This window comes from Hyperolius riggenbachi, chromosome 9 (assembly GCF_040937935.1).
Source record: "Hyperolius riggenbachi isolate aHypRig1 chromosome 9, aHypRig1.pri, whole genome shotgun sequence".
NCBI classification, from domain to species: Eukaryota; Metazoa; Chordata; class Amphibia; order Anura; family Hyperoliidae; genus Hyperolius; species Hyperolius riggenbachi.
Genome location: NC_090654.1, coordinates 265,140,441 through 265,167,431, shown reverse-complemented (window position 1 = coordinate 265,167,431; position 26,991 = coordinate 265,140,441). Strand labels below are relative to the sequence as shown.

Sequence of the window (26,991 nt, the reverse complement as noted above, 5' to 3'; positions counted from 1 at the left end):
AAAATCATCCGACTCCAACTCAGACTCTTCAGTTTATGAAACTACCGACTCCAACTCCGACTCCTCAACTTCGACTGCTTAGTCTAATACTTACCAGGGCTATAGATTTGGTACAAAAGTCATCCAACTCTGACTCCTCAGTTTATGAAACCACGACTCAGACTCCAACTCCAGGTACCAAAATGGCTCCGACTCCTCGACTCCGATTCCTTAGCCTAATACTTACCAGGGCTTTAGATTTGGTACAAAAATCTTCCGACTCCAACTCCTCAGTTTTACGAAACCACTGACTCTGACTCCAACTCCAGGTACCCAAATTTGCTCCGGCTCCACAGCCCTGGAGGGCATAGCCAATCATTTAGTGATCCATCTTGCCAGATAACACACAGTTAATAATAATTCCAGTATTTGTATAGCGCTTTTCTCCCGACGGATTCAAAGGCGCAAGAGTGCACTCAGTAGGCAGTGTTAGTGAGTTTCGCCCAAGAACTCCTTACTGAATAGGTGCTGGCTTACTGAAATCAGAAAAGCCAAGACTTGAACTCAGGTCTCCTATGTCAGAGGCAGAGCACTTAACCATTACACTCTCCAGTTGTAGGATGCCACCCATCATCCCTCTTCCCCTCTCCGCTGACGGTACATGGCTACAGCTGAGCAGTGTACCTGTACAGCACTCCTTCTCCACAATCTATTGTTAAAGGGAACCAGAGGTGAGAGGGATATAAGGGCTGACATGTTTATTTCCTTTTAAATAATGCACATTGCCTGGCTTTCCTGCTGACCCCCTCTGTCTCTATTACTTAAAGCTAAAAACCCTGAACAAGGATGCAGATCAGATGTCTATGACAAATCTGACAAGATTAGCTGCATGCTTGCTTGAGGTGTGTGATTTATACCCTGCTGGCCAGAAAGATCAGCAGGACTGCCAGGCAACTGGTATTGTTTAAAAGGAAATAATATAGCAGCTTCCATAGTTCTTGTACCTCGGGTTCCTTTTAAATGCCCCATACGCTGTGTACACACGATGAAACACACAGTGAAACAGCGGGATCGAATCGATTATTCCCGACATGTCCGATGGGCTCCTGATCATTAATGTTATTGATTTGGGGAAGTTATCATAGGAAAAATCGATACACTAACCCCCCTTCTAATGCCTAACACTAACAACCCTCCTAATGCCTAACACTAACCTAACTCCCCTCCTAATGCCTAACACTAACCCTCCTCCTAATGCCTAACACTAACAACCCTCCTAATGCCTAACACTAACAACCCTCCTAATGCTGAACACTAGCCTAACTCCCCTCCTAATGCCTAACACTAACCCTCCTCGTAATGCCTAACACTAACCCCCCTCCTAATGCCTAACACTAACCCTCCTCGTAATGCCTAATACTAACCCCCCTCCTAATGCCTAACACTAACCTAATCCCCCTCCTAATGCTGAACACTACCCCCCCTCCTAATGCCTAACACTAACCCTCCTCGTAATGCCTAACACTAACCCCTCTCCTAATGCCTAACACTAGCCTAACCCCCCTCCTAATGCTGAACACTAACCCCCCACCTAATGCCTAACACTAACACCCCTCCTAATGCTGAACACTAACACCCCTCCTAATGCTGAACACTAACCGAACTCCCCTCCTAATGCCTAACACTAACACCCCTCCTAATCCCTAACACTAACCCTCCTCGTAATGCCTAACACTAACCCTCCCCCCCCCCCAGTGCCTAACAAAACCCCCCTCCAAATGCTGACCACTTACTCCTACCCCCTACCTAATGCCTAACACTAACCTCCCCTCTAATGCCTAACACTAACCCCCCCTCCTAATGCCTAACACTAACCCCCTACCTAATGCCTAACACTAACCTCCCCTCTAATGCCTAACACTAACCCCCCTCCTAATGCCTAACACTAACCCCCCTCCTAATGCCTAAAACTAACCCCCTCCTAATGCCTAACACTAACCCCCCTTCTAATGCTGAACACTAACCTAACTACCCTCCTAATGCCTAACACTAACCCCCCTTCTAATGCTGAACACTAACCTAACTACCCTCCTAATGCCCAACACTAACCCCACTCCTAATGCTAAACACTAACCCCCTTCCTAATGCCTAACACTAACCCCCTTCCTAATGCCTAACACTAACCTCCCTCCTAATGCCGAACACTAACCCCCCTCCTAATGCAGAACACTAACCCCCCTCCTAATGCCTAACACTAACCCCCCTCCTAATGCCGAACACTAACCCCTCTCCTAATGCCTAACACTAACCTCCTCCTAATGCCTAACACTACCCCCCCCTCCTAATGCCTAACACTAACCTCCCCTCCTAATGCCTAACACTAACCTCCTCCTAATGCCTAACACTAACCCCTCTCCTAATGCCTAACACTAACCCCCTCCTAATGCCTAACACTAACCCCCTCCTAATGCCTAACACTAACCTCCCCTCCTAATGCCTAACACTAACCTCCCCTCCTAATGCCTAACACTAACCTCCCCTCCTAATGCCTAACACTAACCTCCCCTCCTAATGCCTAACACTAAGCCCCTCCTAATGCCTAACACTAACCTCCCTCCTAATGCCTAACACTACCCTCCTCCTAATGCCTAACACTAACCCCTCTCCTAATGCCTAACACTAACCCCCTCCTAATGCCTAACACTAACCCCCTCCTAATGCCTAACACTAACCCCCTCCTAATGCCTAACCCCCCTCCTAATGCCTAACACTAACCCCCCTCCCAGGGGCGTAGCATAAGGGGTGCAGAGGTAGCGACCGCATCAGGGCCCTTGGGCCAGAGGGGCCCCGAAGGGACCTCCCTCAACAGTATTAGCTCTCTATTGGTCCTGTGCTCATAATAATCACTTCTATAGATGCTTTGAATAGTTGTAATTATTAACACACTGTTCCCCGCCCCCTTCTTGCACCTCTGACACTGTAGTCGCCATTGAAAGGTTTTGGTGCCCCTTATCAATTGTTATGTATAGAGTGCTTGGGGGGGGGGGGAAGGGGAGCATTGTAAAATTTTTAATCGGGGCCCACAGCTCCTTAGCTACGCCACTGCCCTCTCCTACACTAATCTAACCTCTTGTACCTACGTTTGGAAGCTGCTTGGACGAGGAGGGGTGACGGTGCTGATTCTGGACGATGACAGAGATGGGTGTTGAAAGGTAAAAGTGACAGCGAGGAAAGCTGGCAGCGCTAGGTGAGGAGGGGTGGCAGACTGTCAGTGACAGTAATGGGTGGAGAGAGGCGACAGCGTGAGGAGGGGTGACCCGGGTAAGGGCCGATGCTGTACCGGAGCACACAGTCAGTCGGGTCCCACTTAGCCCGCCTACTGATGACGTCAGGAGGCGGTGGCGTTTGGAGTGATCCGTGTTCGGAGGATGCTGCGGCCCGACAGGTGAGATTTGGAGATGCGCCGAGTAACGGGGGTGGGGGGCAACTTCACGCGACCACCGATCCCGATGCCCCCCCCTCCGCATCAGCTCAACCAGGGAACACTGTACTCCCTCCTCCCTAACCAGGGACAACTGTGCCCCCTCCTTCATTACCCAACCAGGTAACACAGTGCCCTTTCCTCAGCCCAACCAAGGAACACTGTGTCCCCCTACAACACCCCAACCAGGGGACACTATGCTCTCCTCACCCCAAGCAGGAAAACTGTGCCACACTCAACACCCCAATCAGGAAACAAACACTGTGCCCCCTTATCACCCCAGCCAGGGAACACTGTGCCCTCCTCATCCCAAGCAGGGAAACTGTGCCACCCTCATAACCCCAATCAGGGAACACTATGCCCTTCTCACCCCAAGCAGGGAAACTGAACCCCCTCATCACCCCAACCAGGGAACACTGACTTTCCCCCATTACCCCAACCAGGGAACACTGTGCCCCCTTATCACCCCAACCAAGGAACATTGTAACCCATTCCATTACCCCAACCAGGGAACACTGTGCCCCCTTATCACCCCAACCAAGGAACACTGTGACCCCTTCCATTACCCCTACCAGGGAACACTGTGCCTCCTTATCACCCCAACCAGGGAACATTGTAACCTCTTCCATTACCCCTACCAGGGAACACTGTGCCCCCTCGTCAACCCAACCAGGGTACACTGTGTCACCTTTCTCAGCTCAATTAGGGTAGGGAACACTGCCCTCCTCATCCCATCACCCAATCACTCAAACCAGGGAACACTGTAGCCATCTCCTCACCCCAACCAGTGGACACTGTGACCCCCTCCTCACCCCAAGGTGCTATTTGCTGTAGTTTGCGTTGTGGGTGGCTCTGCCCTCGATGTTTAGCAGGTGTCGGGAGCCCCCTAAATTTCACCCCATAGCTGGTACTTATATGGTGCCTATGGTGGAACCCGAAAATTCGTGTTTTGATTTTCAGTGGATTGATTGGGGGTATTTAAGGTTTCCTGGTCCGGGGTGTGTGCCAAAGGTGGTGGTTAAGATTAGGTTCTAGGGGGAGTGGTTAAGGTTAGGCATTGGTAGAGGGTATAAGGTTATGACCAGTAGGAAGGAATGGTGGTGTAGTGGTAATCAGTTGGGTGTGATGGTAGTAGTCAGTAATGGTTGGTGTGGTAGCAGTGGTGTAAGGTTGTGCATGGTAGGGATGAATAGTAGCGATACATTGGGTGTGATGGTAATACATGGTAATGTTTGGTGTGGTAGCAGTGGTGTAAGGTTATGTGCAGTAGGAAGGAATGGTGGTGTAGTGGTGATAAGTTGGGTGTGATGGTAATAGACAGTAATGTTTGGTGCGGTAGCAGTGGTGTAAGGTTTTATGTAGCAGGGAGGAATGGTGGTGTAGTGGTGATGAGTTGAGTGTGATGGTAGTAGACAGTAATGTTTGGTGTGGTATCAGTGGTGTAAGGTTGTATGTAGCCGGGAGGAGTAGTGGTGATGAGTTGAGTGTGATGGTAGTAGACAGTAATGTTTGGTGCGGTAGCAGTGGTGTAAGGTTGTGTGCAGTAGGAAGGAATGGTGGTGTAGTGCTGATAAGTTGGGTGTGATGGTAATAGACAGTAATGTTTGGTGCGGTAGCAGTGGTGTAAGGTTTTATGTAGCCGGGAGGAGTAGTGGTGATGAGTTGAGTGTGATGGTAGTAGACAGTAATGTTTGGTGTGGTATCAGTGGTGTAAGGTTGTATGTACCCGGGAGGAGTAGTGGTGATGAGTTGAGTGTGATGGTAGTAGACAGTAATGTTTGGTGCGGTAGCAGTCGTGTAAGGTAGTGTGCAGTAGGAAGGAATGGTGGTGTAGTGCTGATAGGTTGGGTGTGATGGTAATAGACAGTAATGTTTGGTGCGGTAGCAGTGGTGTAAGGTTTTATGTAGCGGGGAGGAATAGTGGTGTAGTGGTGATGAGTTGAGTGTGATGGTAGTAGACAGTAATATTTGGTGTGGTATCAGTGGTGTAAGGTTATGTGTAATAGGAAGGAATGGTGGTGTAGGGGTGATGAGTTGGATGTGGTAATAGCAGACAGTAATGTTTGGTGTGGTATTAGCGGTGTAAGGTAGTGTGCAGTAGGAAGGAATGGTGAAGTAGTGGTGATGAGATGGGTGTGGTAATCGTAGACAGTAATGTTTGGTGTGGCATCAGCGGTTTAAGGTTGTGTGTAGTAGGAAGGAATTGTGGTGTAGTGGTGATGAATTGGGTGTGGTAATAGTAGACAATATTGTTCGGTGTGGTATGGCAGGGCTGGGTGTGGTAGTAGAAGAAAGTAATGTTGGGTTTAGTAGAAGTATGTGGTATTAGTGACTGTGGAAGTTTAGTTGTTATTTTGGTGGGTTGGTGCAGGTTGTGAAACATGACAATTATTCCCTCTTCTGCAGTGCATTGTGGGAACACCTGAGGTCAGAAGTCATGAAGAGGCCGCCCAGCTGATCAGTAGAACATGACAAGGTACTTTCATAGTGATGTGACACAGTGATATTCAGGGCAGTGCCAGCCACAGCCTCATAATCGCTGTCCCAGTATAGAATGGAAGTCTGGTAGATTGGTAGATCTCGAAACGGCTGCACATTCCCTTTGGTCAAGCTGCCCATGTTCTGACGATTGTATGCACTGGGAATTTTTCTCGTGTGTCCCAGTTCATGTTTTGTAATAGTAAACAGGAGCTACAGCTCCTTGCCCATAGAGTTTAGTGAACGATTGGCCTACCGATCGATTTATTGATCACTTCATTGATTTGTAATGTGGATTAATTCCATTTAAAATTATTGGACAGGTTATTTTTTTTTTAGCCCGTTTATGTGCCCAATCATATTTTTCCGATCACAATTGCCAGGTCAGAAGGTTGATCATTCGCTAAAATAGTTTAGTTAATACTCACCTTAAGACCATCAACACTAAGGCTACCTATAGAATATCCACTGCTGGAAAGACTGACTGCGACCTCTGATTTTTGTTATTAATCACAATTATGTACCATAATATGGTCTACCTCCTTCGCCCTAAACCCATCTGCATACATATCCCTTGTCTGTGAGCTGTGTTGGGAATAGAGTTGTGGCATCCCCTTTAAATCACCTGTGTTTTTTTTTTTTTTAATCGAGGTCACGCTATAGACAAACAATCTATAGCCATCTGCATTAAAAACACACACTCACAAGTTTGAACTTTAGTATTGGTTAATAACAACTAGGTTGCAAAATTGTAGTCGTTTGCAAAAAGGGGAGGATCTTAGCAGCATCCAGAATGGACTGCAGTGGTTTTGTACTGGACTAATTCACCAGCATTTAAGTACCCTCATAATAATTGGTTCCTACACCCCCCTTTTCTCTTATTTAAAGTGTACCACAGCTGACAAAAGCAAAAAGATTTATTCATACCTGGGGCTTCCTCCAGCCCCATACGCTCAGTTTGCTCTCACGCCACCGTCCTCCTCTGCCAGTAGCTTCGGGAACGGGTCCCCGCACTTCCGTCAGTCAGAGCCAGTCTGATGTAAGAGAAGTGCGCTCTTGCGTATCTCTCCAGGAGCAGCTGGAGAGATACGTAGAGGGCACACTTCTCCGGCGTAGACTGGCCCGGACTGACGGAAGTGCAGGGACCAGATAACGAAGCTGTGGGCAGAGGAGGACGGTGGCGTGGGGGCGATCTGAGCGTATGGGCGTATGTATAAATCTTTTTGCTTTTGTCAGCTCTGAGTCCCTTTAAGTCCTAAAAGGATGAGCCTGGCTATTCTTGTTTGTGCATACTATAGACAACAAATGGATCAACTGAGTTATGTTATTGTATTCTAGCATTTTCATTGCTAATCCAAGCTGTCCAGTCGTTGTGTTGAATAGAGTAAGAATGGAGAAAATGAGATCAACTACCTCCTTTGGTAGATTTACAAACCTGTGACTTGCCTTCCGGGAAAATAAGAATAGATTGCAACCAGAGGATGGCTTTTGCATGATTTCTCTTGTGAACGATCATCTTTAGTAGAGAAGCATCCCCAAAGATAGTAAAGAAACAGTCCCCCTGAAAGTGACTTGTTTGGTTGCATCCTTCAGTAGCTGCTGTCTCCATGGGGCATTCAGAACAGCTTGAGGACGTTTTGTACACCTGGAGCAGAAGATCTTATGGGTTTTTTGAGGTGCCACACTTCAGCCTGTAGTGTTTTCATTCTTACTTTGTCCAACATAACTTTGGCAAGTTCATCGATATCCTGTCTCATTAAATAAGAGTTTATTATTTTACAGAAGCAATATGGACACCAACCTTGATTTTACCACCTCTGTGGAGCATCTGACAACAGAAGAGCCTTTGAAAAACATAACTGACCAGTGCTACAGTGCTCGATCGCACAGCACGGTTCTCCAAGGCTTGCCGTTTGGAGGGGTGCCGACTGTCCTTGCCATCAACTTCCTGGCCTGGCTGGTAAGAGGCTGCTTGATTTAGAAGAGGCTGAAAAATTTTATGATATTAGATGTTTCATTTTGCTATCTTGTCTTTTCTGCAGGTGCTGCTCTTGGTGTTCTCATGTCTACGTAAAGCCGCCTGGGACTATGGTCGCCTTGCTCTCCTTATAGACAATGACAGGTGGAATCTCTTTCTCCCTATTCTTTTTATTTCCCTTTGTTTTCTCTTTATCCCCTCTTCTCTCCAGTGTCCCTCTACTTCTGCTTCTCTGCCCCCCCCCCCCCCCCCTCCTCTTCCCTGTCTTCTTTCCATCTGTCCTTTCTTCCTCCGTACCCCTTCATTGCCTGTCCACCTTTAACATTTTAAGTCACATATCTGTCCCTATTTTGCTATCCTCTTTACACCTCTCTACCCCATTTGAATTCCTTTTGGCTACATTTGACTCGTGAACTCTTTCTCCAGCCCAGCTGTACGACGTAGATGGACCTCATATGAGTAATGTGAATTGGTGAAGGTCTTTTTGGGCGCTTGGTGTCTTTAATTAAACCATCCCTTCATGTGTCAGGCACAGCTATGGCGTATATAACCCAGGGTGGGGTGACCAGATCCATCCCATGTGTGGTCATGTATTGTACCCTTAGAAGACTTCATAGTGCCCTCAATATGGAAGGGCAGCTGACTGGAAGTATCTTCTGTACTGAAGCATTAGCCTGTGAAATCCAAGAGTTCCAGGCTCTCCATTCTGTGTCTGATATGAATGTGGATGATGTGGGTGCTGGGTTCTTTGCTGATTTGCAATGGAATCATGTGGGAATGGAAAGAGGTGGAGACAAGTGGGATAAGGTGTAGTAGGAGATAGTGGATGGGACAGAATGAGTATAGGAAGAGGCCCATGGGACTAGGTGGCGTGTAAGACACTGGATAGGGTGGCATGGATGGAAAATGAGGTGAGACACAGTCATGGGAAATATGTTGGGGCAGAGGCTCAGGGGAGGAGGTGAGGGGGAGGCACATGGGGAATATAAGGTTACGTTCATGTTTTACTTCTGTTTTCTGTGTAGTCTGAAAGAGGAAATGATAGTGAACTACCAATCAGAGACTTACAAATTCACCAGATGATCAAAATGTGGCACATGGAAAAAGGTGAGGCAGACCCGCATGGGACAGGATGAAGTGGAGGGACATGGGGGTAACTGAGGTGGAGGGATACGGGATGATATGACCAAGCACATGGGTGGAAGTAAGGTGGAGGCAAATGGGAGGAGATGAGGTAACATGAGAAAAGGGAAAGTGGAAGGACATTGAGGAAGTGAGGCGGTATAACATGTGAAGAAAAATGGGAGGAGGTAAGGTGGGCAAACATGATGTGACGTGTACCCATGTGAGAAGAGGGGAAGCGGAAGAACACATGGGGGCATAAAGTGATGTAGAGGAAAATTTGAGGAGAAAAGGTGTAAAAACATTGAACTAGGTGAGGTGGAGATATGTGGAAGAAGTTAGATGCATCCTTATGAGAGATGGAGAACTGAAAGACCATGTGAGATGAGGTGGAGAAATAAGGAAGGATATGTGGTGGAAGCACATGCAGGAGGTGAGGTGGAGAAATATAGAACAAGGTGAGTTGATAGGTGGAACCCTGCCAGAAAGTGAGATGCAGAAACATGGACAAAGTGAGATAGAACAATGTGAAGATGAGAAGGAGCAGTAGAGGCATGTGATAAAGTATGAGGTGGAAGAGCATGAAGGAGATGAGTTTTTAGAACATGTAGGAAGTGAGGTGGAGGTACATAAGATGAAGTTAGCTTGAAGCACATGGGAGGAGGGGAGGTTGAAGCAAATGGGAGGTGATGAGGTTAAGGCAAATGGCAGGTGGTGAGGTGGAAGAACAAGTGGAGAAAAATTAAAGGAGGTGATTTAGAGCTATATGAAATAAGGTTAGGCTGAAGCATATGGGAAGAGGCTAGGTTGAAGCAAATGGCAGTTGGTGAGATTGAGGCAAATGGCAGTTGGTGAGATTGAGGCAAATGGCAGTTGGTGAGGTTGAGGCAAATGGCAGGTGTTGAGGTTGAGGCAAATGGCAGGTGTTGAGGTTGAGGTAAATGGCAGGTGTTGAGGTTGAGGCAAATGGTGGGTTGGGAGGTTAAGGCACATGGCAGGTGGGGAGGTTGAGGATAAGGGCTGGTGGTGAGGTGGAAGAATAAGCGTAGAAAATGGAAAGGAGGAGAAGTTAGAGCCATTGAAGGTTAGGTTGAAGCACATGGAAAGGTGTGACGTGAAGGTTCATGAAGGAGCTGAGATGGAAGAACATGTTTAGAGAAGAGGTGGAGCCACAAAGGAGGAGGAGAAGAGGTGGATTATTACTATAATGATTTACAGTTCTGCTCATAAGTTTACATACCCTGGCAGAATTTATGATTTCTTAACCATTTTTTTTTAAATATGAACTATAACACAAAAAACATTTCTTTCACTCATGGTGAATGGCTAGCTAAAGCCATTTATTGTCTTTCTAAATCTTGCATGCTGCAAGAACCTTCTGAAAAAATGTGGTATGGCAGTTTCAAGATGCACAATAAAGAGGCACTTGAAGAAAATTAAATGAGGTTGATGGAGAAGGAGGGAAATGAGAAGGAGGGAAATGAGGTGGAGGGAGAAGAATGGAAATGAGGTGAAGGCATTTGAGTGGAGGTAAAGTGGAGAGAGAAGGAGGGAGATGAGGTGGTGGAACACAAGATGAGATAAAGCACCGTAGGATATGATGAGGAGAAAGCATGCGGTGGAATGCAGGATGCGGCTGAACTGGTGGTCGCTTTGGTGGAGGGAGCATTAATCATGGTCAGATATTCACGTAGGATCTTTATGTTTTCTGCAGCCTTACGTCGCTATTCTACGGGGAGCCAAGTGATAAGGAGAAATCACCATGTGAGGCCAGTCCACCAGACCTCAGCAACAAAGATCCAGTGAGTGTCTTCTGACTCCCCCATAGTCTAATCACATGAGATTCCAGAATGGAGGCAGTAATACCACTTCCACTAACTGATCCCCTAATTCCTAATACTGTTAAAACTCTAACTCTCCTTCCTATTCAGATCCAGAACCTCCTCTTTCTCAACTCTCTTCCCTTCTTCTCCACCTTCATGTCCTGCCCCCATCTTTCCAATCATGATAGCCCTGTGTCCTGTATCTTAGTGTGTGTGTGCAAATGCCTGGCTTAGTAGGTTATTACCATGATATGTATGTCCTATATCTTGGCCTGTATCACTGTATGTCTGGATGATTGGCTCAGTATGGTATTGTCCACTGTGACATGTACGTTCTGTATGTCTGGATGGTTGGCTAAGCATGTTGTGTAACTAGTTCTCTGTCTCTCTCACTTGCAGGGTTTCTGCTCGTGGCTCACCTCCATTTATCAGATGAAGTAAGCAGCTGTGATTGGCTCAAACAAATTGGAGGGGGAGATGCACGTTACTCCAAACAGATCAGTTATTGGATAAATAGGAAGGGGGGGGGGGGGGGTCAGGAAAGTCATATTTATGATTAGGACTGTAATTATTATTATAGTATTATTTATTTATTGTATTTATAAGGCACCAACATATTATGCAGTAGATGCAATTGTTTATTGCACCAGTTTATTTGCATTCCAGGTTTGCTGTAGGGCTGTATTTTGGAAGTAGGTTATGGTATATTAAGCACATTATGGTATGTTTACTTTTATTTATAGCGCACCAACAAATTCTGTAGCGCTGTACAAAGTGCAAAACATGCAACAATGGGGAGCATAGACACAAAAGCTGTTCAACATACTGTACAATCGGGACAACCAGTGAAACAAGTACCGATACATACAACTGTTGCGTAGATTGAATAACATCAGCAGTACTGATAGATGTTCATTTGATAAATTGCACAGAAACAGGAAATGAAAGGGGGAGGTCCCTGCCCTTGTGAGCTTACAATCTAGAGGGTAGTGGGGTCAGGGCCGGTTCTAGTAACAGTGGGGCCCCAGGGCAAAATTAACCCAGGGGCCCTCCAACAGAAACCCCCGACCAAAAAGCAGCATTAGGGGCCCATTGTAGCAGCCAAATTTCCCTACTGGGCCATTTGGCTGTGTAGCATCTCACCTGCCCACCAGCACAGGTGAGGCACTACTCTGCCAAAGACTCTGGAAAGGCCCCGTGGAGCAACAGTTAAGGGAGGAGACACCTTGGGGGCCCCTACAGGCTCTGGGGCAATTGCTCCCTTTACCTCTATGGTAGCACCGGCCCTGAGTGGGTTTGAGACTTTGGGGGATTAGACAAAGGGGTTAGTAGATGAGGCAGTGAGCTTTAAATTCTAGCTGTAGCAAATTTATAAGTTTGCCTAAATAGGCGAGTCTTGAGGGTATGTTTGAAAATTTCCAGGCTTGGAGCATGACGGATAGGCTGTGTGTTCCAAAGGAGAGGTGATGATCGGGAGAGTGTTTAGGCACATTATGGTATGTTTAGGCACATTATGTTATGTTTAGGAACATTATTGCATGTTTAGGCACATTATGGTATGTTTAGGCACATTATGGTATGTTTAAGCACATTATGGTATGTTTAGGCACCTTATGTTATGTTTAGGAACATTATTGCATGTTTAGGCACCTTATGTTATGTTTAGGCACATTATGGGATGTTTAGGCACCTTATGTTATGTTTAGGCACATTATGTTATGTTTAGGAACATTATTGCATGTTTAGGCACATTATGGTATGTTTAGGAACATTACGGTATGTTTAGGCACATTATGGTATGTTTAGGAACATTATGTTATGTTTAGGCACATTATGGTATGTTTAGGAACATTATTGCATGTTTAGGCACATTATGGTATGTTTAGGAACATTATGGTATGTTTAGGCACATTATGGTATGTTTAGGAACATTATGTTATGTTTAGGCACATTATGGTATGTTTAGGAACATTATGGCATGTTTAGGCACATTATGGTATGTTTAGGAACATTATGGTATGTTTAGGCACATTATGGTATGTTTAGGCACATTATGGTATGTTTAGGAACATTATTGCATGTTTAGGCACATTATGGTATGTTTAGGAACATTATGGTATGTTTAGGCACATTATGGCATGTTTAGGAACATTATGTTATGTTTAGGCACATTATCGTATGTTTAGGAACATTATGGCATGTTTAGGCACATTATGGTATGTTTAGGAACATTATGGTATGTTTAGGCACATTATGGCATGTTTAGGAACATTATGTTATGTTTAGGCACGTTATGGTATGTTTAGGCACATTATGGTATGTTTAGGAACATTATGTTATGTTTAGGCACATTATGGTATGTTTAGGAACATTATGGCATGTTTAGGCACATTATGGTATGTTCAGGAACATTATGGTATGTTTAGGCACATTATGGCATGTTTAGGAACATTATGTTATGTTTAGGCACGTTATGGTATGTTTAGGCACATTATGAGTATGTTTAGAAACATTATGGCATGTTTAGGCACATTATGGGTATGTTTAGGCACATTATGGTATGTTTAAGCACATTATGGTATGTTTAGGCACCTTATGTTATGTTTAGGCACATTATGGTATGTTTAAGCACATTATGTTATGTTTAGGAACATTATTGCATGTTTAGGCACATTATGGTATGTTTAGGAACATTATGGTATGTTTAGGCACATTATGGTATGTTTAGGAACATTATGGCATGTTTAGGCACATTATGGTATGTTTAGGAACATTATGGCATGTTTAGGCACATTATGGTATGTTTAGGAACATTATGTTATGTTTAGGCACTTTATGGTATGTTTAGGAACATTATGTTATGTTTAGGCACATTATGGTATGTTTAGGAACATTATGGCATGTTTAGGCACATTATGGTATGTTTAAGAACATTATGTTATGTTTAGGCACGTTATGGTATGTTTAGGCACATTATGAGTATGTTTAGAAACATTATGGCATGTTTAGGCACATTATGGGTATGTTTAGGCACATTATGGTATGTTTAAGCACATTATGGTATGTTTAGGCACCTTATGTTATGTTTAGGCACCTTATGTTATGTTTAGGCACATTATGGTATGTTTAGGCACATTATGTTATGTTTAGGAACATTATTGCATGTTTAGGCACATTATGGTATGTTTAGGAACATTATGGTATGTTTAGGCACATTATGGTATGTTTAGGAACATTATGTTATGTTTAGGCACATTATGGTATGTTTAGGCACATTATGGTATGTTTAGGCACATTATGGTATGTTTAGGAACATTATTGCATGTTTAGGCACATTATGGTATGTTTAGGAACATTATGTTATGTTTAGGCACATTATGGTATGTTTCGGAACATTTTTGCACGTTTAGGCACATTATGGTATGTTTAGGCACATTATGGTATGTTTAGAAACATTATGGGTATTTTTAAGCACATTATGTTATGTTTAGGCACATTATGGCATGTTTAGGCACATTATGGTATGTTTGGGCACATTATGGTATGTTTAGGCACATTATGGGTATGTTTAGGTACATTTTGGTATGTTTAGGAACTTTATGAGTAAGTTAAGCACATTTTGGTATTTTTAGGCACATTGAGGTTGATTCACTAAGCTTAGTGACAGCAACGCATGGTAATTATCTCCAGCGACGCTATGCTGCCATAGAGTGCGCTGCTAAATTAGGCTATGCTCCTATACTTTAATGAGCGCTTCGTTAAACTTAACAAGCTCTCCACTGAACCCACCCTGAGCCCTGGTGGGTTTAGTGGCTTCAAAGGATGAGAATCCTGCACTTTAATTGGCCCAATAGGTTGACTGTCAAGTGAATATGCAATTCCCATTTTCTCTAGACGAAAAAGTGAATTGCATTTGGACCATTATGTTAAATGTAGGCACATTATGGGTATCTTTAGGGACATTATGGTATGTTTAGGCACATTATGGTATATTTAGGCAAATTATAGTGTGTTTAGGCACATTATGGTATGCTTAGTCACATTATGGTATATTAAGATGTTTAGGGTGGGGTAGATTTAGGTATTGCAGGTTGTGGTGGAAGATGGTGTGGTGGGGTAGATGGAGGGTACAAAACATGGAGGATGAAGAATGGTGGGGTTGGGGTAGATATTGGCATTGGGGGAGTAGCTTGAGGTATGAGGTGGGTTAGGTGGTGGGTAGAATACATGGAGGATGAGGAGGAGTGGTGAGGGTCGGGGTGGATATAGGCATGGGATGGGGGTTGGGTATGGGGTGGGGTAGAATACATGGAGGATAAGGGGGAATGATGGGGTTAGGGTAGTTGATGTTGGTTGTGATGGACATACTGGGTAGGATGGTGAGGTTGGAAAACTGAATATGTAAGGGACGGGGCAGTATGGTGGGGGCAGGAGTGCCAATGTGGGGTGGATGCAGTATCAGATAACTCTAGTTGTGGTATCATCTCTCCTCAGGGATGAAGAAATTCAGAGTAAATGTGGCATAGACGCCATCACCTATCTGTCCTATCAGCGCCACCTTCTGGTGTTAATGCTTCTGGTCTGTGTCCTCTCTGTGTCGGTCATTCTGCCAGTCAATTTTTCAGGAGATCTGTTAGGTAAGTGACCACCATTCCCTTACTATCCGCCTCTGCCGTAGCGACCATTGATACCCCCTCCCCCTCTGTGTCCGCAGGTGATGCTCCCGCTCAGTTCGGGCGGACCACCATCGTCAATGTCCCCGTACAGTAAGTAGTCAGAGAATATGGGGGGTACAAGGACTTTCTATGACGCTCAGTGACATGTTGTATTTGTCACCCCATTAGGGACCGCTTCCTGTGGCTGCATAGTGTATTTGCGCTCCTGTATTTCCTGATGACAGTTCTGTGCATGCGGCATCACTCCGCCTCGCTGCATTACCGGGAGGATGAGAAGGTAAGAGAGATGTCACTGGTTGTGTGACCCCCCCCCCCCATACTGGTGTCTGATGACCCTCATACCATCTCTTATCCAAACACTTATTTCCTCAGGTGGCACGAACACTGATGGTGACCCGCATCCCTCGCGAGATCTCCGACACCTCCCTCATTACCAAACACTTCCAGTGAGTGACTCCTCCACCTGCTCCTCCCACTGGTACCTTATCCCGCCCATGCAGAGCGACACTCCCGACCCTTCTAGTCAATCTCCCATTTAGCGTAACACTTCTGCTCCTCCCACTGATGGTAACACCTCTGCCCCTCCCACTGTTAGTGACACCTCCACCCCTGACACTGATAGTGACACCTTCACCCCTGGTGATGATGTGCAGTCTTTCTTGGACAGGAATATGTGTCCCCTCTTATTAGTGACTCACTGTGGTGTAAAATGCCTTCTGTGTGATGCTGAAGTTCCTTGTGGGAGGGTCTTTGGGACAGGCTTGTAATGTTTCTCTCTGTGCTCTCAGCGAGGCGTATCCCAGCTGTACCGTCACTGATGTGCAGTTCTGCTATGATGTCCGGCGCCTCATGAAACTTGACATCAAAAGGTTAGGATTTTACACTTTGCTTCCTGCCATTGCCTTGCCTACGTAACCCCTCCCATTTCTCAGACCCCTCCTGCTGCTCCACCCACAATTTCCTCCCAGCACTGTAAAAAAAAAAAAAAGAATTCCAATGAGTGCCACTGGACTAGGAATAAATCAGGAGTAAAATTTGCCATTTAAATCTTTAATTCTTCTTTGTATTAAAGTTAGCAAACAAAAACTTCTGAATTAAATGTAGAAATCCCACTAATAACTGCAGAGTGCTGCTTAAAGGAAACAGACGGATTTATTAAAGTGGACCTGAACTCCTGCACAGGACAGAAGGAAAACATAGAGAAATGCACCCTGTATGTATTTAGAGAGTTTAATCTGTCTAATTCCCCCCTCCTCTGTGTCTAATCACAAGTTGTAATTTGATCTTTCCCCTGTGTCAGCTGATTGCCACACCAGAGAGGTTAATTTGAAAGCACAGGATGTTAACAATATGCCTGCTTTGGTAAAAGCAGGAAGTAGATACACTGCAGATTTATTGCAGGATTTGTATCAGCTGTAACAAAGATATGTTTTTTCTTTAAAAGTTATTATGCTGTTGCGTATCTTTTAGAGCAGAGAGCAAGTTCTGAGTTCAGGTCCGCATTATCAGGTCCTAATATGTTAGAGCCACCTTGAGGAAACATAGACAGTTGCCTGTCTCTCCCGCTGATCCTCTTTCTGTAATATACACAGGCCCTGAACAAGCATGCAGCAGATCAGGTGTTTCTGACAATGGCCTCAATTCACTAAGATCATGCTGGAGATAATAAGGCAAGAGAAAACTTACCTCCACTAGTAAGAGAGTTATCTTATCTCTTCATTCCTTACGTTACCTCTTCTGTAGTTAATTTACCTCCTCTGTAGTTAAGTTATCTCCTCTGTAGTTATTTTCACATGCAGTTAATGAACAGCCTGTCTTTAACTCTGGAGTTATTTTAAGGATTAAAGAGTTAACTTAAAGACAGAAGAGTTAACTTTAGGTTTGCCTGAGGTAAAAGGTTTCCTGAATACTACATGCCTTATCACTATGGTAACAACTCTAGAAGAGTTATTAAAGACAGGAGATAAGCTTAGTGAATTGAGGCCAATCATATCTGACAAGATTAGCTGCATGCTTGTTTCTGGTATGATTCATACACTGTAAATAACAAGAAGCGAGCGCTGTAATAACAGCACAGTAGATTTGAGTGCAGCCGGCGCCACCATAGGCGGTAATAGGAATTACAGCAATAGCGGCGCACAGTAAGTAACTTCGGCACCGTTAGAAGACTGAGCTGAAGTTATTTTTAAAACACTGTAATTCAGCCACCAGCAATAGGTGGAAGCCGAATTACATCATTCCCCACCATCCACGTGGACCTGGAGGGGGAATAGTATTTAACACCGCCGGGACTTGTGCAGCAGCAGGATAAGCCATATATCGTCTGTATCCTACGCCCAAGTCTCCTGGCGGCGAGATCACAGGGAAGCAATAAGAAGAAGTGTGCTCACCAAGCTGAACCTGACTCTTCTGGCTGCAAACTTAGCATCATCGGCTCAATTATTGGCACAGCTTGTGCAAATTTGCATTTGCTGTCTCTTGGCAGAATATGCAGGGTCTTTAACCTTTTGAGGACCGCGTGCATTAGATTCTACGCCGCACTTGTGGCTGTTCTAGCCTGATGCGGCGTAGAATATACGCCGGCCCGCCGTTTCCACTCCCGACGCGATCGTGCACACCCGGAGGGGGAGATTAAGCTGTCATATGACAGCTGACATCTCCCCTGAGTGATCAGCAGCCATCGCCGGCGGATCGTAGTGATCACTTTGACAGCTGCGGCGGTAGGGGGAAAGAAGAGGATCCACTCACCTCCCTGCCGTTCCCGCGATGATCGGCGCTCCCCACCGCTCTTGCCGGCATCTCTGCTTGTTGTGACGTAAGTCCCCAGCCGCGGCTTGATGACGTCATCAAGCCGCGACCCGGGACTTAGCGTCAGAACGAGTGGGGATGTCGGAGAGAACGGTGGTGTCCGCAGCGGCTCATCGCTGGAGCCTGGAAGGTGGGTTATGGCTGCTGCTGAAAGGGGGGACACCTGGCCACACAGGGGGGGCACACACCAGCAAGCCCTAACAGGATCCGGCTGCCTGACCCTCTAAATGCGCCCCCCCCCCTCCAATGCAAAAGGGCCTGTTCCTTAAAGGGGGGTTAGGCGGCTGGTCCTGAAAGGGTTAAAGGGACCCTGAGCAGAGGCATAGAATTAAAATCTGGACTTTCCTGGGGCTTCCTCCAGCCCCTCATTGCCCGCGAGGTCTCCTGGCATCGCGTATGCGCAGGCCGCTTACGGTGACCAGCGTGATAACGCGCTGGGTGTGTGCACGAGCAGAACTGGGACACAGTTTTCCAGCACCTAAGGCTGAGACACTTAAGTGCACCCCTCCATCCCTCCCACCCCTGCTGCCACACACTGCTTGCTATTAGACTAGAGGTGCTCCAGGGCCCCCACCCCGAACTACACCTTAATCTCCAGTTATCTGGCTTGCAGTCACTGCCATGTACCCCTTTTCTTATTTCTCTCTGCTTCAAACACAATAGGGTAATGATAGCTGAGTGAGTTGTGTTTGCCCCCTTCTACACTGTGCCCTGAGGCTGGAGCCTCCCTCGCCTCTGTCTTGGCCCAGCCCTGTGCACGGGCCGAGCATGCGTGACTTTAACTGAAGTCACCGTATTTCCGGAGCTGCCAGCGGGACCACGGAAGGGACCCAGGGAATGCCGGGAGACCTCGGCTACGGGAGGAGGGGGGGGTTGTGTCTGGTGGAGGAAGCCCCAGGTAAGTATTGTATTGACCGCGCAAGACATTTTTGCACATTACCGGGGGAGCTGTGAGTAGGCCTCCTCATGCTCCGATGAGAGGGGAGCAGCATGAATCGGCCCCACTGTTCTGGCAAGCGAAAGCAAATGCAATTTTGCACAAGCTGTGCTCTTTGAGCCGGTACTCGGGTGAGAGGTGCCCAATGTGTGTAGATGCTTAAAACAATAATAAAGGAAATGGGGTAAGGTTTGCTTACCTATATATGGTCATCTAGGCCTGTGTATGCAGGAAAATGTTATTGCTCAAAAAGACAACACATTTCGTGGGCTATACTCCAACTTCCTCAGGTCAATAATGTGCCTAGTAGCAGTAGTGACTGAGCTCTGAGCACCTCAGTGGGAGCCTGATGCTTCCCATGATGCTCTGGAATTCAGTATACCGGCATTTCTAGTGTGCAGTGACCCGAATGGATAGCGTCAGCAGCGGCAGAGGACTGGAACGGATGGCAGCAGGTGAGTATTTTGCAAAACGCACGTGGCAAACACCCTAGTGAGATTGGACGTCCTCAGTCCTCATAGTTTTGAGCATTGATTCTGTTGGCCTCCATTGCCATTCGCTTCATCTGGGCGATCTGGAAAAATCGTGCAGGACTAAAATTTACATGGAATCCGTTTCTATCCCTTTGAATCTGTTCCGTTCAGTTCTGATAAATTGGAGATTTTTATGGGCAGTGTGAATGGAGCCTTAGGTTAAACTGGGACACCCCATAAGACTGCTTCGTGGAGTGTATGCCATAAATGTGGGACTAATTTTATACATTACTAATGCGTAACAGCGCTGTACCAAGGAGTGCGTCAGAAGGACCATCAGGGGAAGAGGTGGCAGATGGACAACCCATCGATTGCATGACGCTCCATCCTTGGTACACTATGCCGTGGAGTGCACCACTAATGTGTTACTTCAACCATTGCATGATAAGGCTACATAACGTGTGTGTACATTACACATGTTATATGGAATGTATTATCCTTGGTAGTGTGTAATGCTTTTCCCTCCCCCGCAGGCGCCGTGCTATGAAGGGGCGCATGTACTTCGCTGGACAGTCCCAAAAAGAGGGGAGAATCTTCATTAAGACTCATCCATGTGCCCGACTGTGCCCCTGTGACTGCTGTGGCTTTCAGACGGTAGGTGATCCGCAACAGTCAAAAAGAGCTCCAAAGCTGGTCAGTGGTGAGAACATCTAATGCTGGATACACACGGTGCGTTCGTGCACTCGATTTTCCCGTCGATTCGTTTATTTCCAACATGTCCGATTTGGATTTCGATGGATCGTTAGGTCGATTCGGCATACTTTGCATGCGAATCGACCTAACGATCCATCAAAATCCAAATCGGACATGTTGGAAATAAACGAATCGACGGGAATCGACGGGAAAATCGAGTGCACGAACGCACCGTGTGTATCCAGCATTACACCTCCTCTGAAGGTCATTGTGGGCACTGGGAGTAGTGTTGTCCGGATCATGAACGATTCGGATCTTTGATCCGAATCTATTTAATGAGTCGATCATCCGAATCATCAAAATGAACGATTCGGATCGCAAAAGGGGCGGGGCCAGGAGCGATACGCCCCCTCTCAGCGGGCAGCGGGGTCCTGGAAGCAGAGCAGGGATGGATAGCTGAGTTGGAGGGGAGCCAGCCTTGCAGGGACAGCAGGTAGATAAGAGAGAGGGGACATGGGTGCCACTGCCAGATATGTGTAGAGCACACATACTGGCTGAAACGTGCTTCTCATTATAGGCTGGCTGTTCCGTAGTTGTGCACAGTGATCACATTTGAAGCTTTTGGCTCAGCACAGCTCAGTAACTTTGCAGGCACTGTGATTGCAGGGCAAAATGATCCTCCTCCACTGGGCACTAAACAGCTGCACTTATCTTCTGGGAATGCTTTCCTTCACTGTGTGACGTTTGCATAGAAAGTACACAGATGAGCATATAGGTGAAATAAATACATGTAAAGCATATGATTGCAGCATGTGGGTATTGTGTGCACAAACATTTCTGCTCGTCCCTCCTCCCTTCTCTGTCCACTCCCTGCCCTCTGTCCATCTTCTCCCCTTCTCTCTGTGTGTCCACCCCCCTCCCCTTCTCCTGTCCACAGCAGGGAAAGACCTGTCCTGCTAGTCATTTCACCCCGAATGCTTCGGTAGTAAAATGATCCGAGATTCGGATCAAAGATCCGGATCTTTTCAATGATCCGATTCGAATCATCCGGATCATTGAAAAGATCCGAACTTCCCATCTCTAACTGGGAGTGCAGGCTCCAATGTTGCCACCTTCTGGTCTTTCCACACATTGCAGGCATGTCTTCACATGTCCTTGACTTTATCTGTAATAGATTGTCCACATTCCTAAATCTAGCTCTCCAGATATATCACAGTCACAGTACAGATCACACACACAAACACATTGCAGCCATACACACAGCCTGCACACATCATGCACATACAGCAGCCATATACACACAGAACTCCCTTTCCACACACACACACGGCACCGACCCCTTCCTACACACACATATACACACACACCCCGCAACAACACATACACCACATACAACTATACTACTGGCCTACTGAAAGAATAATTGGCTGTAGTTTAACTTCCCTGCAGGTGCAGGAAGAGAGTGAGCTAAATTGCCTAGGACATATCTCACCTTGCTCACTCCATCTTCCAGCTTATGCCTTCGGGAGTGAGATACCAGTCAGTCGCAACTAAAACTGACCATCAGGCGGTAGCCATGTTTAATGCAGAACCACACTAGAATTTAAAGAGTTAAAGAGAACCCGAGGTGGGTTTTAAGAATGCTATAGGACACAGAGGCTGGTTCTGCATACTATCACCAGCCTCTGTGTCTGTACTGTGCCCCCAGCCGTCCACCCTGCGCTCTGCTGTCCCCCAGAAAAAAAAAAACCGCTGTGCTAGCGACTTACATGTTGTCGCTAGCAGGCTGTTTACAATTGTGAAGCCTGTCACCGCCGCTCCCCCACCTCCTATATATCGCCGCGCCCCACTCGCGTGCCTTCCCTCCAAAGCGGGGGGGGGGGGGGGGGGCTGGATGGCTCGGGGCACAGTACAGACACAGAGGCTGGTGATAGTATGCAGAACCAGCCTCTGTGTCCTAATAGCGTTCTTAAAACCCACCTCGGGCTCTCTTGGCAACCGCCAAGTCAAATTCCTGTAATTGCAAACTTATTTATAAGGTTGATTCTGACCGCACACTCCAGCAACACACAGTACATTTCTGATGAGTTCTGGAGGACACTGGTAGGGCTGGTGTGTTGTGGAGAAGGCTGGCGAGAACTGGTATGTTCTTCAGATTGCTGGATAAAGATGGTCTAGGTTAGAGATTTCTAGTAAGTTGTGGAGATTCTGGAGAATATTGGGCTGAAATTAATTAGGTTAGAGTTTTGCTGGTGAGTGCTAAAGAGGGCGGGTGAGTTTGTGAGAGGACTGATACATTTTGGAGAATGTTGGCAAGTTCAGAAGAAGGTTGGTGAGTTTTGGAGAAACCCAGAAAGTCTTTGAGATTATTAGTGAGTTAAGAAGAGGCCCGTCCGAGGCCCGTCAAGTTCTGAAGAAAGCTGCTGGCAAGTTCTGGGGATTGTGAGTGAGTTTATGAGTCCTTAGTGAGTTCTGGAGAAAGCTGGTGGTGGTGAGTTCATCAGAGGCCTAGTGATTTCTAGAGAAAGCTGGTAAGTCTTGGAGATTGCTGATGAGGGCTTGTGTGTTCGAATTCGGGCTACAGAGACAGAGAGCAGGGGGGTTCTAGAGTTTTTCAGTGATTTCATGCAAGGGCTGATGAGTTCTGAAGAAAGCTGATATGCACTGGAAACTGTTGGTGAGATAATGAGAGGACTAGTGAGTTCTAGACAATGTTGGCACATTCATGGGAGGGCAGGGTGAGTTCTGGAGAAAGCTGACAAGCACTGGATATTGTGTTTCCTGTTAGCATTTGGCTGGCTGCCTTGGTTTCATCATTTTGAATAGAGGCTGCAGTATCACAAATTCTCCAGGAGGTGGAACTATCATGCTGATTTTACAAATGTATGTCTTTGTAAATGCAGTTTGTAGTCATTTTCAGTCATTAGATTCTGCTTTGCAAAACAGAAGTTTACCTTCTTAAAACAGAAGATATTTGCGATTATTCAGGTTGGAGTAAACATATGATAAGGCCTAGGAGTTCTGGTTCACCATGAGCTTGCTGGGCAATCTGTAACTCTGGGTGCTTCAAGTCCTACCACATAGAGCCACATTAATTCATGCCATGCACTGATGAGGGCCATTGAGTCTGAAACAATCTGTATGCATATATTCTGGTGTGTGAGTCCCCCTGATATCCCAGGCAGGCACAGCAGTGTCCCCTAGACCTGCCCCCAGAGCCTGCAAATGTCTGTGAATCGTATTATTTATGATGAAGTCTGCCTGGAATCTGCTGATGCAGGAAACATTAATCAATATGTTTTTGTCGATTTTCCGGTTCTGACTGATTAATAATACGATTAAAGTTTAATACAATGTTTTGAATAGCACAAACAAAAGGTTATATATATTGTCATAGCTGCCCTCTGGTTTGCTGCCTCCAGGTGGAAGCAGAACAGTACTACGCCGAGCTGGAAGAGAAACTGACTGATGAGTTCACAGCAGAGAGAAATCGCATCCCCCTGAAACGTCTCGGCATCGCATTCATCACCTTCCAGGACGAGAGGATGACGGCCGTGTGAGTGACCCGTAATGCCGCGAGTGTCCGCTACATGTGCCCTGTACTGCTTAGTGCACAGTCTACACGTATTCTGTAGTGTATGACCATCTCACACTGCTAATCACAATACATTTAATTTGAGTCAAGAAGCTTACACTCTAATATCTTCACCACAATCACACACTATTATTATTATTATTATACATTTATATAGCTCTGACATTTTCCACAGCGCTGTACAGAGATCACTGATCCACTCCCATCAGCCTCTGCACCAGAGGAGCTTACACTCTAATGCCCCCACCACAGCTACACACTATCATTATTATACATTTATATAGCTCTCACATAATCCATAGCGTTGTACAGAGATCACTGGTCACACAGAGATCACATGCTATTTCTGCTGTGCGATAGTGTGACATAGATGTGATTGTATAATGAAATACATGGGCAGATGATGAAGGTATGACATTTTTTTTCTCTGCAGGATCATTCAGGATTACAGTCATCCGCACTGCCGCTGGGCTCCTCAGCAGTCCTCAGTCACCCCTGTCCTCCACTCCCACCAGTGGGGGCTACGCTATGCTCCAGCACCTAATGATGTGATCTGGTGAGATATTGTCCATGTCGTACTCCACTTCTTCTCTTTCTGTGTACCCCTGTGGTGATCTTCCCCTGTCTGTGTACCCCTGTGGTGATCTTCCCCTGTCTGTGTACCCCTGTGGTGATCTTCCCCTGTCTATGTACCCATGTGGGGATGTTCCTCTGTCTGTGTACCCATGTGGTGATCTTCCCCTGTCTGTGTACCCATATGGTGATGTTCCTCTGCCTGTGTACCCATGTGCTGATCTTTCTGTGTACCCATGTGGTGATCTTCCCCTGTCTGTGTACCCATGTGGCGATTTCCCCCTGTCTGTGTACCCATGTGCTGATGTTCCCCTGTCTGTGTACTGATGTGGTGATGTTCCTCTGCCTGTGTACCAATGTGCTGATCTTCCTCTGGCTGTGTACCCATGTGCTGATCTTCCTCTGGCTGTGTACCCATGTGGTGATCTCCCCCTGTCTGTGTACCAATGTGCTGAATGTGCTGATCTTCCCGTGTCTGTGTACCCATGTACTGATCTCCCCCTATCTGTGTACCCATGTGGTGATGTTCCTTTGTCTGTGTTACCCATGTGGTAATCATCCTCTCTGTGTACAATGTGCTGATCATCCCCTGTGTACCCATGTGGGGATATTCCACTGTCTTTGTACCCATGAGGTAATCTTACCCTGTCTGTATGTACCCAGATGCTGATCTTCCCCTTTCTGTGTACCCATGTGGTGATCTTTCCCTGTCTTTGTATTCATGTGCTGATCTTCCTTTGTCTGTGTGCTCATATGCTGCTCTTCCCCTGTCTGTGTACCCATGTGGGGATGTTCCTCTATCTGTGTACCCATGCAGTGATCTTCCTCTATCTGTGTACCCATGTTGTGATATTCCCCTGGCTGTGTACCCATGTGGTGATCTTCCTCTATCTGTGTACCCATGTTGTGATATTCCCCTGGCTGTGTACCCATGTGGTGATCTTCCTCTATCTGTGTACCCATGTTGTGATATTCCCCTGGCTGTGTACCCATGTGGTGATCTTCCTCTGGCCTGTGAGGATGTGTTCCTTGGTTTGGGTGTGGCAGATATCCTCTAAGTTAGGGAACCTCTGTTATGATCTTTGGGTTTCTCTGTGATGGATCTCCTTGGTGTGGGTATGGTTGTGGTGGTTGTCCTCTGTGTTATGTTCTTCTGTCCAGGTGTGGGTATGGTTGTGGTGGTTGTCCTCTGTGTTATGTTCTTCTGTCCAGGTGTGGGTATGGTTGTGGTGGTTGTCCTCTGTGTTATGTTCTTCTGTCCAGGTGTGGGTATGGTTGTGGTGGTTGTCCTCTGTGTTATGTTCTTCTGTCCAGGTGTGGATATGGTTGTGGTGGTTGTCCTCTGTGTTATGTTCTTCTGTCCAGGTGTGGATATGGTTGTGGTGGTTGTCCTCTGTGTTATGATCTTCTGTCCAGGTGTGGGTATGGTTGTGGTGGTTGTCCTCTGTGTTATGATGATCTTCTGTCCAGGTGTGGGTATGGTTGTGGTGGTTGTCCTCTGTGTTTTGATGATCTTCTGTCCAGGTGTGGGTATGGTTGTGGTGGTTGTCCTCTGTGTTATGATGATCTTCTGTCCAGGTGTGGGTATGGTTGTGGTGGTTGTCCTCTGTGTTATGTTCTTCTGTCCAGGTTTGGGTATGGTTGTGGTGGTTGTCCTCTGTGTTATGATGATCTTCTGTCCAGGTGTGGATATGGTTGTGGTGGTTGTCCTCTGTGTTATGATGATCTTCTGTCCAGGTGTGGATATGGTTGTGGTGGTTGTCCTCTGTGTTATGATGATCTTCTGTCCAGGTGTGGATATAGTTGTGGTGGTTGTCCTCTGTGTTATGATGATCTTCTGTCCAGGTGTGGTGATCTTACTGTTCTTCTTTTCCCCAGGGAGAATCTGGCTGTCTCGGGGCCCGTTTGGTGGGCTCGTTTTGCAGGTGTGAACCTGGCGCTATTTATCCTGCTTTTCTTCCTCACCACCCCAGCTGTCATTGTCAGCACTATGGACCGATTCAATGTCACCCGTCCTGTAGAGAACTTGCGGGTGAGTGTTACCCCCTCCCTGTCCTCATCCCTCCTCCATGATTTCACAGCTGTAACCTAATGATATACTAGTGCTGTTACAGCAGCTTTCATGTCTGCCACACCACTGAGACATCAGGGGGCCATATACAGTGGCTTGCAAAATTATTCGGCCCCCTTGAAGTTTTCCACATTTTGTCACATTACTGCCACAAACATGAATCAGTACATGAAAGACCAATACAAAGTGGTGTACATGTGAGAAGTGGAACGAAAATCACACATTATTCCAAACATTTTTTACAAATAAATAACTGCAAAGTGGGGTGTGCTTAATTATTCAGCCCCCCTGTGTCAATACTTTG

The 26,991-nt window shown here is 46.3% G+C and overlaps 1 protein-coding gene across 5 annotated transcripts in view; it reads left to right on the top strand.

Annotated features, from left to right (window-relative positions):
• Window positions 1-3,086: 3,086 nt before the first annotated feature.
• TMEM63C (transmembrane protein 63C) overlaps window positions 3,087-26,991 on the top strand; it is a 41,931-nt gene continuing 18,026 nt past the window's right edge. The window contains exons 1-16 of one of the 5 annotated variants that reach the window (XM_068254489.1): window positions 3,087-3,191; window positions 5,867-5,936; window positions 7,721-7,898; window positions 7,981-8,060; window positions 8,343-8,375; window positions 10,753-10,840; window positions 11,261-11,298; window positions 15,356-15,498; window positions 15,576-15,627; window positions 15,706-15,814; window positions 15,910-15,983; window positions 16,326-16,406; window positions 20,289-20,409; window positions 23,871-24,004; window positions 24,477-24,599; window positions 26,495-26,648. In XM_068254489.1, the coding sequence (XP_068110590.1) occupies window positions 5,929-5,936; window positions 7,721-7,898; window positions 7,981-8,060; window positions 8,343-8,375; window positions 10,753-10,840; window positions 11,261-11,298; window positions 15,356-15,498; window positions 15,576-15,627; window positions 15,706-15,814; window positions 15,910-15,983; window positions 16,326-16,406; window positions 20,289-20,409; window positions 23,871-24,004; window positions 24,477-24,599; window positions 26,495-26,648 (1,416 nt within the window). In that variant the 5' untranslated portion in view covers window positions 3,087-3,191; window positions 5,867-5,928. Of the gene's footprint in view, window positions 3,192-3,299; window positions 3,425-3,458; window positions 3,584-5,866; window positions 5,937-7,720; window positions 7,899-7,980; window positions 8,061-8,342; window positions 8,376-10,752; window positions 10,841-11,260; window positions 11,299-15,355; window positions 15,499-15,575; window positions 15,628-15,705; window positions 15,815-15,909; window positions 15,984-16,325; window positions 16,407-20,288; window positions 20,410-23,870; window positions 24,005-24,476; window positions 24,600-26,494; window positions 26,649-26,991 lie in introns of those variants that run through there. The other 4 variants (XM_068254488.1, XM_068254490.1, XM_068254492.1 and 1 more) reach the window with 4 other exon arrangements.